The 13374-nt window shown below is 48.7% G+C and overlaps 1 protein-coding gene across 6 annotated transcripts in view; it reads left to right on the top strand.

Moving 5' to 3' along the window:
* The window catches only part of LOC105497299 (paired box 5), a 195774-nt gene that overhangs the window by 47140 nt on the left and 135260 nt on the right, over positions 1-13374 (top strand). For 4 of the 6 annotated variants that reach the window (XR_011612705.1, XM_071078013.1, XM_071078017.1 and 1 more), the window contains exon 6: positions 8479-8547. The exons of the other annotated variants lie outside the window; for them this stretch is intronic. Coding sequence is in view for 3 of the 4 variants with exons in the window: in XM_071078013.1 (XP_070934114.1) it covers positions 8479-8547 (69 nt within the window). In the remaining variant the exon portion in view is untranslated. The remainder of the gene's footprint in view (positions 1-8478; positions 8548-13374) is intronic. 6 annotated transcript variants of the gene reach the window in all.

Genomic DNA, 13374 nt, shown 5'->3' with positions numbered 1-13374 from the left:
TATCCAGGGATCCGCGGTGCCACTGTGCGAATACAGCTCGGCAGAGAGGCTGAGGTCCCTGCGGGGAGGCCGGTCCCTTCCTCCTCGGCCCCGCGGTCCGGGAGCCCCGTGGGCCTCGCTCCCGCCCACCGGCCGGGGGTCCTCGGGGCTCGGGCTCCGACGGAGGAGGCCCTAGGGCCGGGGGCGGAGGGCAGACGCCTTCCAGGATGGCACCTGGATTTCCTGCGCGACGTGGAAGGAGAAATGAATTCAGCTGCTGCAGAACGTGGCGCAAAGAGAAGGCAGCGCGCGGCGCCCCCGGGAAGGAGGCCGCCCGCTCGCGCCGGCCTCCGCCAAGCATTTGCAATTTAATTGACATTGGCGGCAGGAAGCCAATCAGTCTAAGTCAATTGACGTTCCGAGATAAAACTAATCGGCGGCCGGCGCTGCCCCCGCCGGCGCGGCCGCGGCGGGGCCCGGGGCGCAGCGTGGAGGCGGCGGCGCGCCCTGCAGGTCCCGGCGCTGGCGCGTGGCTCGGCCCGCTGATTGCCGCGCGGCCCGCGGCAGCCGGGAGAGGCCCGTAATGAATGACTTTATTTGCCGGGGCCCCGCTGAGAACAATTGAGTTTGTTATGGTAACAACGGATGCCAGCTTTCTGGGGCCCCGGGGGGCGCGGGCGCGGCGGCAGCCGGGAGCTGGGCAGCGGAGCAGATGATGCTCGCCGGGGCGAGGGCGCCGGGCGGGGGCCGGACGGAGCTGGCGTCGGGACCTGGCCTGGAGGGGCGAGGCCAGTTCAAATGGGGGACGCGCAGCGTGGAACCGGGATGGGAGTTCTTGATCATTCCTTGATGTTGGACAGGCCGGTCCTCCTGGGTGCGACTGCCACTCTTTCTTCCCTCTGTCCCCGAGCCTGAGTGGGTTCTGATCTTGCTGGATGATGCCCTGACATAAACTTTTTGTCTCTTGCACCGGTGGAAAATTAGAAAAAGGCACAAACACAAAGGCATCCCTTTTTCCAGTGACCTGCAGTGGCTTGGGAAGTTCGGGACTGGATTTTGACCCTGCCACCTGCGCTTTGCGCCCTGGAGAGAAGGCCTTCCTTCCATCTCTGTCTCCTATGTGTATCCCCATGCTCTGTGGCCAGACGCCCGCCTCAGAAAACTCTTCTTGCCCCACACAGAAGGCTGCCGCATGGAGATGGCTGGCTCTGAGGCCCCACAGCCTTCTCCTGCCTCCTGCTTCCGACCTTGAGTTCCAAGGGCAGAAATCGTCTCCCATTCATCCCAGACGCCCTCAGTGCCCAGCATAGGGCCTGGCACACACATGAAAGTAGTAAGTGAGGGAATGGGCTTCTCTCTTCTTTGCAGAATCTCTTGCTTTCCCTCTGGTTACAGACGCCAGAGTTCCCTTTTCCAGTTCTGTTTTCAGGCATGCTGGCATGCCCTCACTCACTCCTCACCAAACAACTGAGAACCAACCTTTCATCCAAACAGGCCCTGGCCAGGAAGAGATCATGTAACCCGTGTGATGAGTGTGTGGCAGGCACCTGCTATGTGCTCAGAGTTGGCAAAGGTATAATAAGTGCTTGCTGAGGGCCTTTCCGTTTGTCATGGCACTCAGCGATCCCTGGTGCCACCCGGTGACAATCATCACCCCACTCCCCATTTGCAGATGGACAAACTGATGCCCAGCGTGTTTGAGAGGCATCATGATGCAGTGGAATGGGTCTAGGCTGGGAATCTAACACTAGTTTGCTGTGTGAGCTTTGTCCATTTTCTTCCCCTCTCTGAGTCTCAGTATCCTTATTTATAAAATGGGGGAGTTGGAGATGATGGCCTCTGAGGACCAGTTGAGTGTGAGTTGTCTACAGGGAAGAGGGACTCAGGTCCCTGCTCCCAGTCCAGTTCTCTTTGGCTTTAAAGTGTGACCACTGGGGAAAAAATTGCCCTCCATCCTCAGCTGTACAAGGCTGATTGGTGAGAGCGAAGCACTTACTGTGTGATAGGTGAGTGTGGTGAGTGTGTATGTACTAATACTGTTTTCCTTTGGCTGTTGGAAAAAATGAGGCCAGGTGCAGTGGCTCATGCCTGTAATCCTAGCACTTTGGGAGGCCGAGGTGGACAGATCACCTGAGGTCAGGAGTTCGAGAACAGCCTGGCCAACATGGTGAAACCCAGTCTCTACTAAAAATACAAAAGATTACCCTGGCGTGGTGGTGTGCACCTATAATCCCAGCTACTCAGGAGGCTGAGGCAGGAGAATTGCTTGAACCTGGGAGGCGGAGGTTGCAGTGAGCCGAGATTGTGCCACTGCACTCCAACCTGGGTGACAAGAGCAAAACTCCATCTCAAAAAAAAAAAAAGAGACAGAGTTTCGATAACCAGTCCAGGGCCACAGAGCCAGTAAGTCACAAGGCTGGGATTCAAACTCAGGCACTCTGTTTTCAGAGCCTGTGCATATAACCACTCTACTAGTTGGCAGAGGCAGCATATAACCCCCGTAACACCCCTCCCTTGCCCTACACCTCACCCCAGTCTTAGTCCCACCTGCCTTGCTCTTGGAGCTCCAACGCGCATTCTGCATGTTTTCAGGGCAGCAGCAGCGTTGATTTTTCAAGGTGATTTTTCTCTCCCTGGCCTTTCCCTCTTGACCTAGGTACAGAAAGCTGAGAGAAGGCTCCAGCAGGGAGGAGAAGCTGCTGTAGGAACCTGGGACTCTTCTTGGCTCGGTCCTAGCTGGAATCTTGTATTTGGGAAATGGTTTTCTAAAAAGGGCAGAGGGAATCCAGGTCTTGTCTTTTAGGAACAAGTTTTGCTATTCATGATCAAGGAAGTACATTTATTTCACAGTTGTTTTTGGTATCTGTCTTTCTGTCCCTCAAAAAGGGTCTGGAGAACTCTTTCTCTCTAGAGATATCCCCTTTTTAGCAAGACAAATTAGGAAGATAGTCCCTAATATGGGATAATCTCGAAGGGTGGAACTGGAGGCGCCTTGGAATCATATATAGTGATTTTAAATCGTGTAACCCCAGCCGGGTGAGGTGGTTCATGCCTGTAACCCTAGCACTTTGGGAGGCTGAGAGGGGCGGATCCCTTGAGCTGAGGAGTTCAAGACCAACCTGGGCGACATGGTGAAATCCCATCTCTATAAAAAATACAAAATTAGCTGAATGTGGTGGAAAAAAATCATATCAACCCAATGTTTCCTCTTTAAAACAAGTATTTTGTAGTGCTTCCTTTGCTGTCCTAAAATGAAATTTAGAGGAAATCCACCCATACACATAATTTAAAAAATAGATTTAATGCCCCAATTGTAACAGAAAGAGGAAAGAAAAGTAAAATCATAATAAAATGATATATTTTCATTATGTAAATGCTCAGACATGACTACACCAGAAGACATAATAAAGTAGTTAGTTGCCTGCACTTAGGCGTAGAATCTCCATGAATGCAGCAGCTACAAATGTGGACAGCTGTGTTTTTTGGCAACATAAATATCTCTGGCGGTGTTGCCATCAGCAAACTGATTTTCTGAAATTATGAACATGTCCTGATAAAATTCCAACCAAAGCAAAGCATAATCTTCCCTCAATGTATATGGTGGTTGTATCCTTGGAAAAATCAGTGTAAATGAAAACACCAAGTCTTTGTGTATATCAGTAATACAGAGTTACGTTCATGACTCACATATTTATAAAGAGTTTTCACCAACTTCAGTGTGTGATGGATCATTCCATAGATGTGTGAGATGCAGGCCAAGTATTTACTGGACTGTGCTGGGTAGCATCCCTGGCCCCATCCATTAAATGCCATAACTCCTCCCCCATAACAATATTAGTAATAATTCATAGATTTCCCAAGTCTCCTCTGATCTCCTCACGCTTATGGACAACCACTGGAATGAATGGATTTCTCTCTAGGGTGTCTTTCTTTTGGGAAGTTCTGTGGAGTCTGTTAAAAAGCAAAATCTGCATGTATTGTGTACTCATTGTGTGCAAGGCCTGACCCAGAGACACAGAAGCATAGCCTGATTTAGATGTGGAGCTGTGAAAGCTATGTGACCCCCCTTCATGGGTGCCAAGCTCCCAGGGGCCTCAGTCAGTGAGCATACCCCCACCTGCATCTTATCCTTGTCTGGGATGCCCCTTGCCTCCTCCTTCATGCCCCCAAATCCGAATCTTGGCTCAGATGCCACCTTATCCTCCCAGGAAGCCTTCCCTGACCCCCCATCCTCCTGTACTGGACAGGTTCCCTCTGTCTCTAGACTCTCATTGCCTGCAGTTGAGAGCTCTCTTAGGATACTTTCACAAGCTAGGACTGTAAGTCCATCTCCAGACCTTCTCTCCTTGACAGAGAATGGACTCCCTGAGGGCTCAGACTGGGTTCCCTGGCAGGGATTGAGGCCAGAGCACCAGCAACAGATCAATGTATGCTGGAACCAAGGGATTCACCTTAGCCAGGTACCCCCCTCTGTACACATCTTGTTCTTTTTATTTTTAAAATTTTACTTTCAATTTTTTTTTTGAGACAAAATCTCAGTCTGTTGCCCAGGCTGGAGTGCAGTGGCATGATCTCGGCTCACTGCAACCTCCGCTTCCCGGGTTCAAGTGATTCTCCTGCCTCAGCCACCCAGTACCTGGGCCTACAGGTGCACACTACCACACCTAGCTAATTTTTGTATTTTTACTAGAGGCGGGGTCTTGCCATGTTGGGCAGGCTGTTCTCAAACTCCTGACCTCAGGTGATCCGTCTGCCTCAGCTTCCCAAAGTGCTGGGATTACAGGGGGGAGTCACAGATCCCAGCCCTTGTTCTTTCTAATTTAGCAAATGGCTTCTGTTTTCCTGTCCTCACTCTCAGTCCTTACTGACTCTCAGGAGGTGCTCGCTGTGTAGACAGCACTCTCTCACATGCTCTGACCAGTGCTGTAGGCCTGGCACAATTTATTGACTCCATTGCACAGACGTGTTGAGAGAAGTGTAAGAACACACAGCTGGCAAGCGGCAGAGCCAGAGCTCGCTCTCTGTGCTCCACCACTTTTGTCACTTAAACATTTACAATGCAGAGCCTTTTCCCTGGGGTGTCATTCATCCATTTACTGGATGCCTGTGGTTGAGGGCTCTCTGAGGATCCTTTCACAAGCTTGGACTGCAAGTCCATCTCCAGGCCTTCTCTCCTTGACACAGAGTGGGCTCCCTGGCAGGGCTTGGGACCAGAGCACCAGCAACAGATTGATGTATGCTGGAGCCAAGGGATTCACCTTAGCCAGGTACCCCTCTCTGTACCCATCTTGTTCTTTTTATTTTTTAATTTTACTTTTAATTTTTTTTTAAAATAAAATTGATGTGGTATTGGGCACTGTGGTCTCAGAGGTAGGTAAGGCCTGGGAGACCCCATTGTTTTCCCTTAGGGGTTTTCCTCAGGGACCCCTTTGTTTTCCCTTAGGCCAGACATGGAAGGGGAGCATCAGATATCCCCTGGGAGGGTGTGGCCACTATTTCCCAGCAGGAGGTCACAGGGAAGCAGCTGTCTCCCTTCTCCTTTTTACCTGGTTTTGTTTGTTTGTTTGTTTTTTTGCCAGTTTCAGTGAAATTCACTCTATAAGTATTTATCGTGCTCCTGCTATGTGTGCTAGGGATTGTCCTAGTTGCTGGGAACACAGCAATGAACAAGACAGACAAAAGTGTTTGCCCACATGAGTGACATTCTAAGGAGGAAAGACAATAACTAAATAAGGAAAATAAGCAGCATGCTGTTCAATGCTCTGGAGGAAAAGCTAGGTGAGGAGACAGCGAATGAAGCAGGGCTGAGTGGGAGCCTTTGCTGTTTTTGGAGGGTGGTCCTAATGATGAGCTGACGTTTGAGCAGAGGCCTTAATGGAGGGAGGAGTGAGCCAGGCAAATATCTGGGAGAGGAAGTTTCCAGAGAGAGGAAACAGCAAGTGCAAAGACCTCAAGGCCGAGTGAGCTTGGCATGACTGTGGAACCCTAAGGAGGCGAGTGTGACGGGAGCAGAATAAGCGGGGAAAGAGTGGGAGGAAACGAGGTCAGAAAGGTGGGATTGCAGGGTGGGTACTCAGATTGGTACCAGTAAGGCCTGGTAAGCTGTGAGGGACTGTGGGTTTTGCTCAGAGTGGGAGTAGACGGCAGCCTAGAACCTCCAACAGGGAACTTCAGAGGCACATTTCCTCCCCTACCTCCAGTGAGTCATTCACTCCAGCATACCTTCCCTCCTAATCACCTCCCAAACCTACCCCCTTCTCTGGGTAGCCATTCCGACCATTAGCTCTGTCCTGGCTGAGGGCTTCCACTCGACCCTGGACCTCAGTCTCATCTCCCTCCAACAGGGTCTCTACACTGTGGCCAGATTAGACCGTATGACCCTCCTCCCCCAACCCTTCTGTGTCTGGAATTGTGAATGTATTGATATCATCAGACAAGGGACTAACTGCAACAGAGACAGGAATCTGGGGTGTGGGGATTGGGGCTGCTGGTAGATGGGTTGTCATTTTGTCCGGGAGGCAGTGCAATGCAGTGCAGTGGGTGGCCCAAAGCCCCTCCCCCAACCCTCAACCAGCTCCTAATCCCCAGCCCGGTCTCTGGCTTTGGCAATGGCTCCCCCCAGAGGCACCTGCTTTATTTATGGCTTCTCCCCAACTCCCCGCAGGCAGAGGAAAGTCCATTAGTGTGTTTGCAGACTCTGCCAGCTCTGAGCAGATGCAAAGCTTATTTGCAAACTGTCATTGCCCTGGCCTCCTCCAGAGACTCTCATGCTGGGCTCAGCCTTGTGCCTCCAAGAGCCACCTCCCTCAGGCAGCCACCGGGGCAAGCCGCTTTCCTGATTTCCCTAAGCATAGTCTTGGCTTGGAGTTGGGAAAATTAAATTAAATGCCACGAAGGAACCGTAGCAGTGCATTGGGCCATGTTGACAGTAGAGAATGAAGTCCTCTCTGTTGATAGAAGCTCATTGTTTTGACATAAATTAGGGAGGCATTGAGAGAAAGTGAAAAAGTCTTGAGCTGAGGACCTGGGACCCAAGTTCAAGTCTCTGTTAGGCTGCTGAGTATCTTGGTGATTTGGGGCAACAGTTTATTGCCTTCTGAGCCTCAGTTTCCAAGTTGCACAAGGAGCTGCAGACAGGCTTGGAATCCACTCCAAGTTCCAGAATTCTCTGATTTGAATTTTGGGGATGTTTCTTTCATCCAGTGAGCTGGGGACAAAGCGATTTGTCCAAAATGGCTCAGTAATTCTGAAATTACCTGGAGACTGGCCTCATTGGGGTACAAGGCACTGAGGAGTTGAGACACCAGGGCTCTCAGTCTCACTTGGCCTGATCACTCTGCTGTGTGACCCTGGGCAGGCCACGTTCCCTCTCTGAGCCCATTTTCTCATCTGCAAAATGGAATCGTAATCTCCTGCCCATCTCCTGAGATTATCATGAGAATCAGATAAGCTGATGAATGTTTCATGTTCCACAGGAATATGTATTTGAGGGGTGTGATTGTTATTATTTTGTTGCTGTTATCCTTTTCAGATGTCTAGGCATGCACACTTGCCAGTGTAATACAAGAATATGCCCATATAGGGTACAGAGCCCAAACAAGTCAATTTAACTACAGGAGAGGGAAATAATGGTGCTTCTCTGAATAATGAAGAGCCCTTCTTATAAGTTGTGCTTGTTCAGTTCCACGCCCTCATAAATCCACCATTCCTGTGTGTGTATTTGGTGGAAAAACACACCACAGACATACACAAAAGCCTCTTGAGTTCTTTTCAACTGGGACAGGAGATGACACACGTTGGCAGACAGAGGCTGATCTCTGTGTATCCAAGAGGAGTCAAGCCAGTCCGAGTACATCTAACAGGTCAAGCTCTGAAATGAAGAAGCAATAAGCCAGTGAAATGGTACTATCACCGAAACATGATTGATCAATTGAATTCTATCAGAGACAGTGGACAGTCAGATTAACTCAGGCCTGATAGGTTCAATGAGTTAAAGCATGATGTTCATTTCAGCTTCATTTCACCAGTCTTTGCTTGTGAAATTGGTCTATCAATAGAGGTTGAAGATCATATATATATATAGATATCGGGGACCATCTTATGGGGAATATAATCTTGGTAGTTGGCTCCTGGCTGGGGCTGCCTGCTGCAGGTAATGGAGACAGAACAGGGACTCCATCAGCCCCATCGAAATGGCCTGATATCTTCTCCAAATGAAAAGTATTTTTGGATCTCTGATGATTTATCTTTTTTTTTTTCTCCCTCTCACTTTGATCTATGACAAAACCCATACCCATCTTGGAGAAATATAGTGATTTCTCCTGAAAACATTTGTGCAATGATCAGATAGATACACTTCAAATACGAACCTTCTTTTTAGTTATATCATCCTTGGGAAAAAAAATACAGACAGTAATTTAAAAACTCAAATGGGGGTAATGCAAAGATATCAGAGTAAATATGATTTTTAAGCGCTTTTATTTATTTGTTTCTATGCAGTGGGGGATGGGAGACAGACTGCTGTGTGCATGAAGGCCATAAACGGGATGTATGCAGAAGTCCTTCCAGGTATAATTAAAATGAAGCCTTTCGCATTCTTTGATCTCATTTAAAAGCACAATTCACAGAAACAAATCACCCTTTTGCTCCCAGTAATATTTCATTTGCTTCAGAATATTTTCACTATGGCGGTTAACATCCTTTCTAATTAGTGTGCATATCCCTCTGTAAGGTGGGGTAATTAGGGACTACTGTACGAGGTAACGGACTTGGACAGTATGGATTAGAGAGAACAGACTTGCCCTGTGGCAATGCATCAGGTATTACTTCCTTTCTGCCTCTTCTTTGAGGTCGTCTTGATTCATTTTAGCACAAAGAAATCCCATCTCTTCATACCAACACCATGAAAGCTTCAATAATGTATTTGCACTGTTTGTATATCAGAGTGTATATTAGGTTCTGGATAAAGGATAGTGATGCTGAACAGCTCGACAGAGAGGGAAGAGCCTCTCACACTTCACCCCCTTTCCCCTCCTGCAACTCCTGAATTCTAATCGTGCTGAATTATAGCCGTTCCCCTGCACCATGCTTTCTGTGCCTCCAGGCTGTCGCAGATGCTGTTCCCTCTGGTTGGAATGCAATTCCTCTTCCCTGGGCATTTCTTTGGCTAACTCCATCCTTAAGACTCAGGGTAAGCCTGGACGCAGTAGTTCATGCCTGTAATCCCAGCACTTTGAGAGGCCAGTCTGGCCAACATGGTGAAACTCGGTCTCTACTTAAAATGCAAAAAATTAGTCAGGTGTGGTGGTGCATACCTGTAGTCCCAGCTACTTGGGAGGCTGAGGCAGGAGAATCACTTGAACCTGGGAGGCAGAGGTTGCAGTGAGCCAAGATGGTGCCGTTGCACATCCAGACTGGACAACAGGGTGAGACTCTTTCTCAAAAAAAAAAGCCCCCCAAAAAGACTCAGGCTACATCTTTTCCAGGGGGCCGTTCTTGGGCTACACTTGCCCTTAGTCTGGATTAAGTGGAGTGAGTGAGTGTGGAGCAGACTCTGGAACCAGACTGCTTGAGTTCGGACCCTAGCTTCTCTACTTCTTAGCTGTGTGATCTTGGGCAAGTTACTCTTTTTTTTCCTTCCTTCCCCCTATCCCCCAATCTTTGGATCCTGTGACTAGGCAAGTTGTTTAACCCTCTGCCTCAGTTTCCTCATCTGTAAAATGGGAGGAAGCAATAACAGACTTGACATCTTAGGGTTTTCGTGAGGATCCAATAGGGAAGGTGCTTAGAACAGTGTCTCGCAGAGTGAGCTCTGAATAGGGTCTGGCCACTTCCATTAGGCTCCTAGGGCTATGTCTGCTTCTTAGGCTCCTAGCACTTATCGTACTACATTGCAATTATTCACTTGTCTTCGTCCTCCACTAGGAGAAGGGGGCTAAGACTTGAAGCTCTCTGTAGTTCTGGTGGGAAACCCAGGGCCAGATACTTGTATGTTGCTCAGGGATCAACGGATCCAGGATGCTTGAGGCAGGAGTCAGAAGCCTCATATCCAAGCTTACCTTGAATCTGCTGTCTGGCCCCTGACAGATTCCTTTGCTGTCTGGCCTCCCCTTTGCCATCCTCAAATGTGGAATCACCAGCCCTTGGGGCCTTTCCCACACTGACAGCCTGTGACTCATTGGGTAACACCCAGCACAATCAGATTCACTCTGGTCAAACCTGAACGTATTTGGCAATTTTACAATTTCGCGTTTTCCTTCTCCGAGAAGAAAGATTGAGTGAAACTAATGGCTGAATAATGGTAGTTTCAATGGAATCTTTCTCCATGCCACCTTGATTTTTCTCAGTCTGCAGCCCCAGTTTAGGACAGGATTTAGAAAATGACTCAGAACATTTATTTTTGTTCCGGGCCACCAAGGGACATTTCCAGCCCAGCCACCCTCATCCCCAGCATGGGGCCTGGCTCATAGTAGATGTCCTAGAAGCATTTGCCAACTTAACTTGATTACCTCTACCTGGAATCCCATCTCTTAGCTTGGCATCTTGTTTCCCAGTCCTGACTCTTATTGTCCCTCCTCCAGGACCCCCCTCCCTGTTGTTAGTCATCTCCAGGTCACTGTAAGCACCCCAAACAGCACCATGCAGAGAATTGAAGCTCTGTAATGAGTTTGAGCTTGAGTCTGTGAACAGCATTTTGTTGTTGTTGTTGGACTCTGAGCAATATATGACTTGCTGCATTTTCCTTTTGGTATATGCTGCCAGGGAGCTTAGAGCTCAACTGAGTTTTAGTAGTTTATCATCCACTCTAGTTCAAAATTTTATGAACAGCCTCAAATCTGTCTTAGAAGTAGGTGGGACATAAACTCTTAGTTGTTTCACTTTTTCCTCCTCTGAGATCACTGATATAATAGAGGTCACTCCTGAGTTCTCCGATGATGCCAGCCACTGTCCTAGTGCTGACTTCGGAGCCATACAAGCCTTTCTAGCTTAATCATTCAGTCAACAAACATTGATTAGCATCTCCTATGCTTGAGGTAAATGAGACAGGGGCGCTGCCCTCAACTCATACTTTAGCAGGGAAAGAAATACTAATTCTAGAAACAGCTCATGTTTATTGAGCGCATACTATTGAGTTATGCTAAGTATTTTACATGTATTCTCATTAAATTCTCTCATCAACTCCAGACACTATTATGATTCCATTCTACAGATAAGAAAATTGAGGATTAGAGCAGTTAAAGAAGTTGCTCAAATATCATGGGCTTGTGAGAGACAGAGTGCTGGGATTTGAACCTGGACCCACATGAGTTCGGAGTGCCCAGGCTTCCCCACTGTTCTGTACCGGGTCTGCCACAGTGCTCAACTTCACTTTAGTGCATGTAGGAGCTGTGCGAATGCTCTGCTGTGTTATCTTGGGCAAATTACTTCATCTCTCTGTGCCAGCTTCCTTAACTGTAAAGTGGAGATACCAGGAGGACTGAGTTCACAGGATGGTTTGTGAAGAGTAAAATCCAGGCCATAATGGTGGCCTGTGGAACATGCTGAGGAGACCCAGAAGAAAGGGTGGTGAATTCAGCCTTTGGATTTGGAGGCAGGCTTCAGAGAGGAGGCAGTTTTTAGACTGAGTCTTGCTGGGCAGGAGGGAAGGGCATGCCAGCAGAGGGTGCAGAATGTCTGGGGGCACTGGGGAGTAGTGGTGAAGGGACACATGAGGGCTGACAAACGGCCTGCTGGGGTGGCTTTCTGGGGTGAAGTGGGGGGTGACCCTGACTAGAGGGGCAGGTCGTCGAGGCCTCAGGGGCTCAGGCTTTGTCCCCAGGGAGCCTTGAAAGGGTTTTCTTGATGAAAATGAGGGTGACAGCAGCTAGCATTATTTGGACACTAAACTCTGTGCCAGGCGCCGTGTTAAAGTGTCATGGAGATTATCTCATTTAATCCTCACAAAAGCCCCACGAGTTGTCCTGCATACTGTTACTTTCAGTTTACAGATGAGGGGACTGAGGGCTTTCGTCTTAGCAGCTGACAGGAAGAATAAAGGGAGGTGTCCCGAGTGCTGGATCTGCAGATAGGAGACCTACGTACAAATCCCAGCATTGCCACTTTGAGCTGAGTGACCTCAGTGACTCAAGCTCTCTGAGCCTCAGTTTTCTCATCTGTAAAATGGAATAAGAATACATACTTCATAGAGATGTTCTGAGGGTCAAAGAAACTGAAGAATGCACAGATAACTTGGCTCAGTGCCTGGCACTGAACAGTGCTCTCTCTGGGGTGAGAACAGGGGGTGTGGGGAGCTTTGCAACCCTGTTATCTCTGTCAGCCCCACTTCATTCTTTGCTATTGACAGACGATGCTCTCCCAATCTTGCACAAAGAGTTTTGCTAACATAGTCCCAGAACAAATCCCCTGGCTTCCTATCCCTTTTAAAAAATTATTATCATTTTTGTTTTAAGAGACAGAGTCTTGTTCTGTCACACAGGCTAACGTGCAGTGGTGCCACCATAGCTCACTGAAGCCTTAAACTCCTGGGCTCTAGCAATCCTCTTGCCTCAGCCTCTCAAGTAGCTGGGACTACAGGCCTGCACCACCACACCCTGGCTAACTTCTTAATTTTATTATTATTGTTATTTTTGAGACAGAATCTTACTGTGTTGCCCAGGCTGGAGTGCAATGGCATGATCCTGGCTCACGAAAACCTCTGTCTCCTGGGTTCAAGTGATTCTCTTGCTTCAGCCTCCCGAGTAGCTGCAGGTGTGCACCACCACACATGGCTAATTTTTGTATTTTTAGTAGAGACAGGGTTTTACCATGTTGGCCAGGCTGGTCTTGAACTCCTGACCTCAGGTGATCTGCCCGCTTTGGCCTCCCAAAGTGCTGGGATTACAGGCATGAGCCACCACACCCAGCCATTTTTTATTTTTATTTTTTTGTAGAGATGGGGATCTCACCATGTTGCCAAGGCTGGTCTTGAACTCCTGGCCTCAAATGATCCTCCCACCTTGGCTTCCCAAAGTGCTGGGATTATAGGCAGGAACCACTGCTCTCAGCCTGAAATAATTATTTAAGTTATAAATCAGCATGGTCTGAATTTGATGGATCTCTGCTTTATAGGTTGTTTTGAGAATTAGCCATTGCAGCCACCTGAAGATGCCAACTCCAAGCTCTTTGGGCTCACTTGACCCAAACTGGAAAAATGCCCCAAGTCACATCAGTTCATCTTGCCAGTCACCCCAGCTCTGTACTCCTGTGGCAGATGACCCATCAGGACCTGCTCTGTCCTGCATCCTCACAAGGGAGGCAAGTCTAGGAGTACAGGCAGTGCCAGAGGCCTGTGGTTACAAGCAGCAAACTGGGCTCATCTAGAGACAGCCCTGGACCCTGGGGTAAGGTGGGGCTGTT

This window comes from Macaca nemestrina, chromosome 14 (assembly GCF_043159975.1).
Source record: "Macaca nemestrina isolate mMacNem1 chromosome 14, mMacNem.hap1, whole genome shotgun sequence".
Classification (NCBI taxonomy): domain Eukaryota; kingdom Metazoa; phylum Chordata; class Mammalia; order Primates; family Cercopithecidae; genus Macaca; species Macaca nemestrina.
This window is presented reverse-complemented; position numbering and strand designations above follow the sequence as displayed.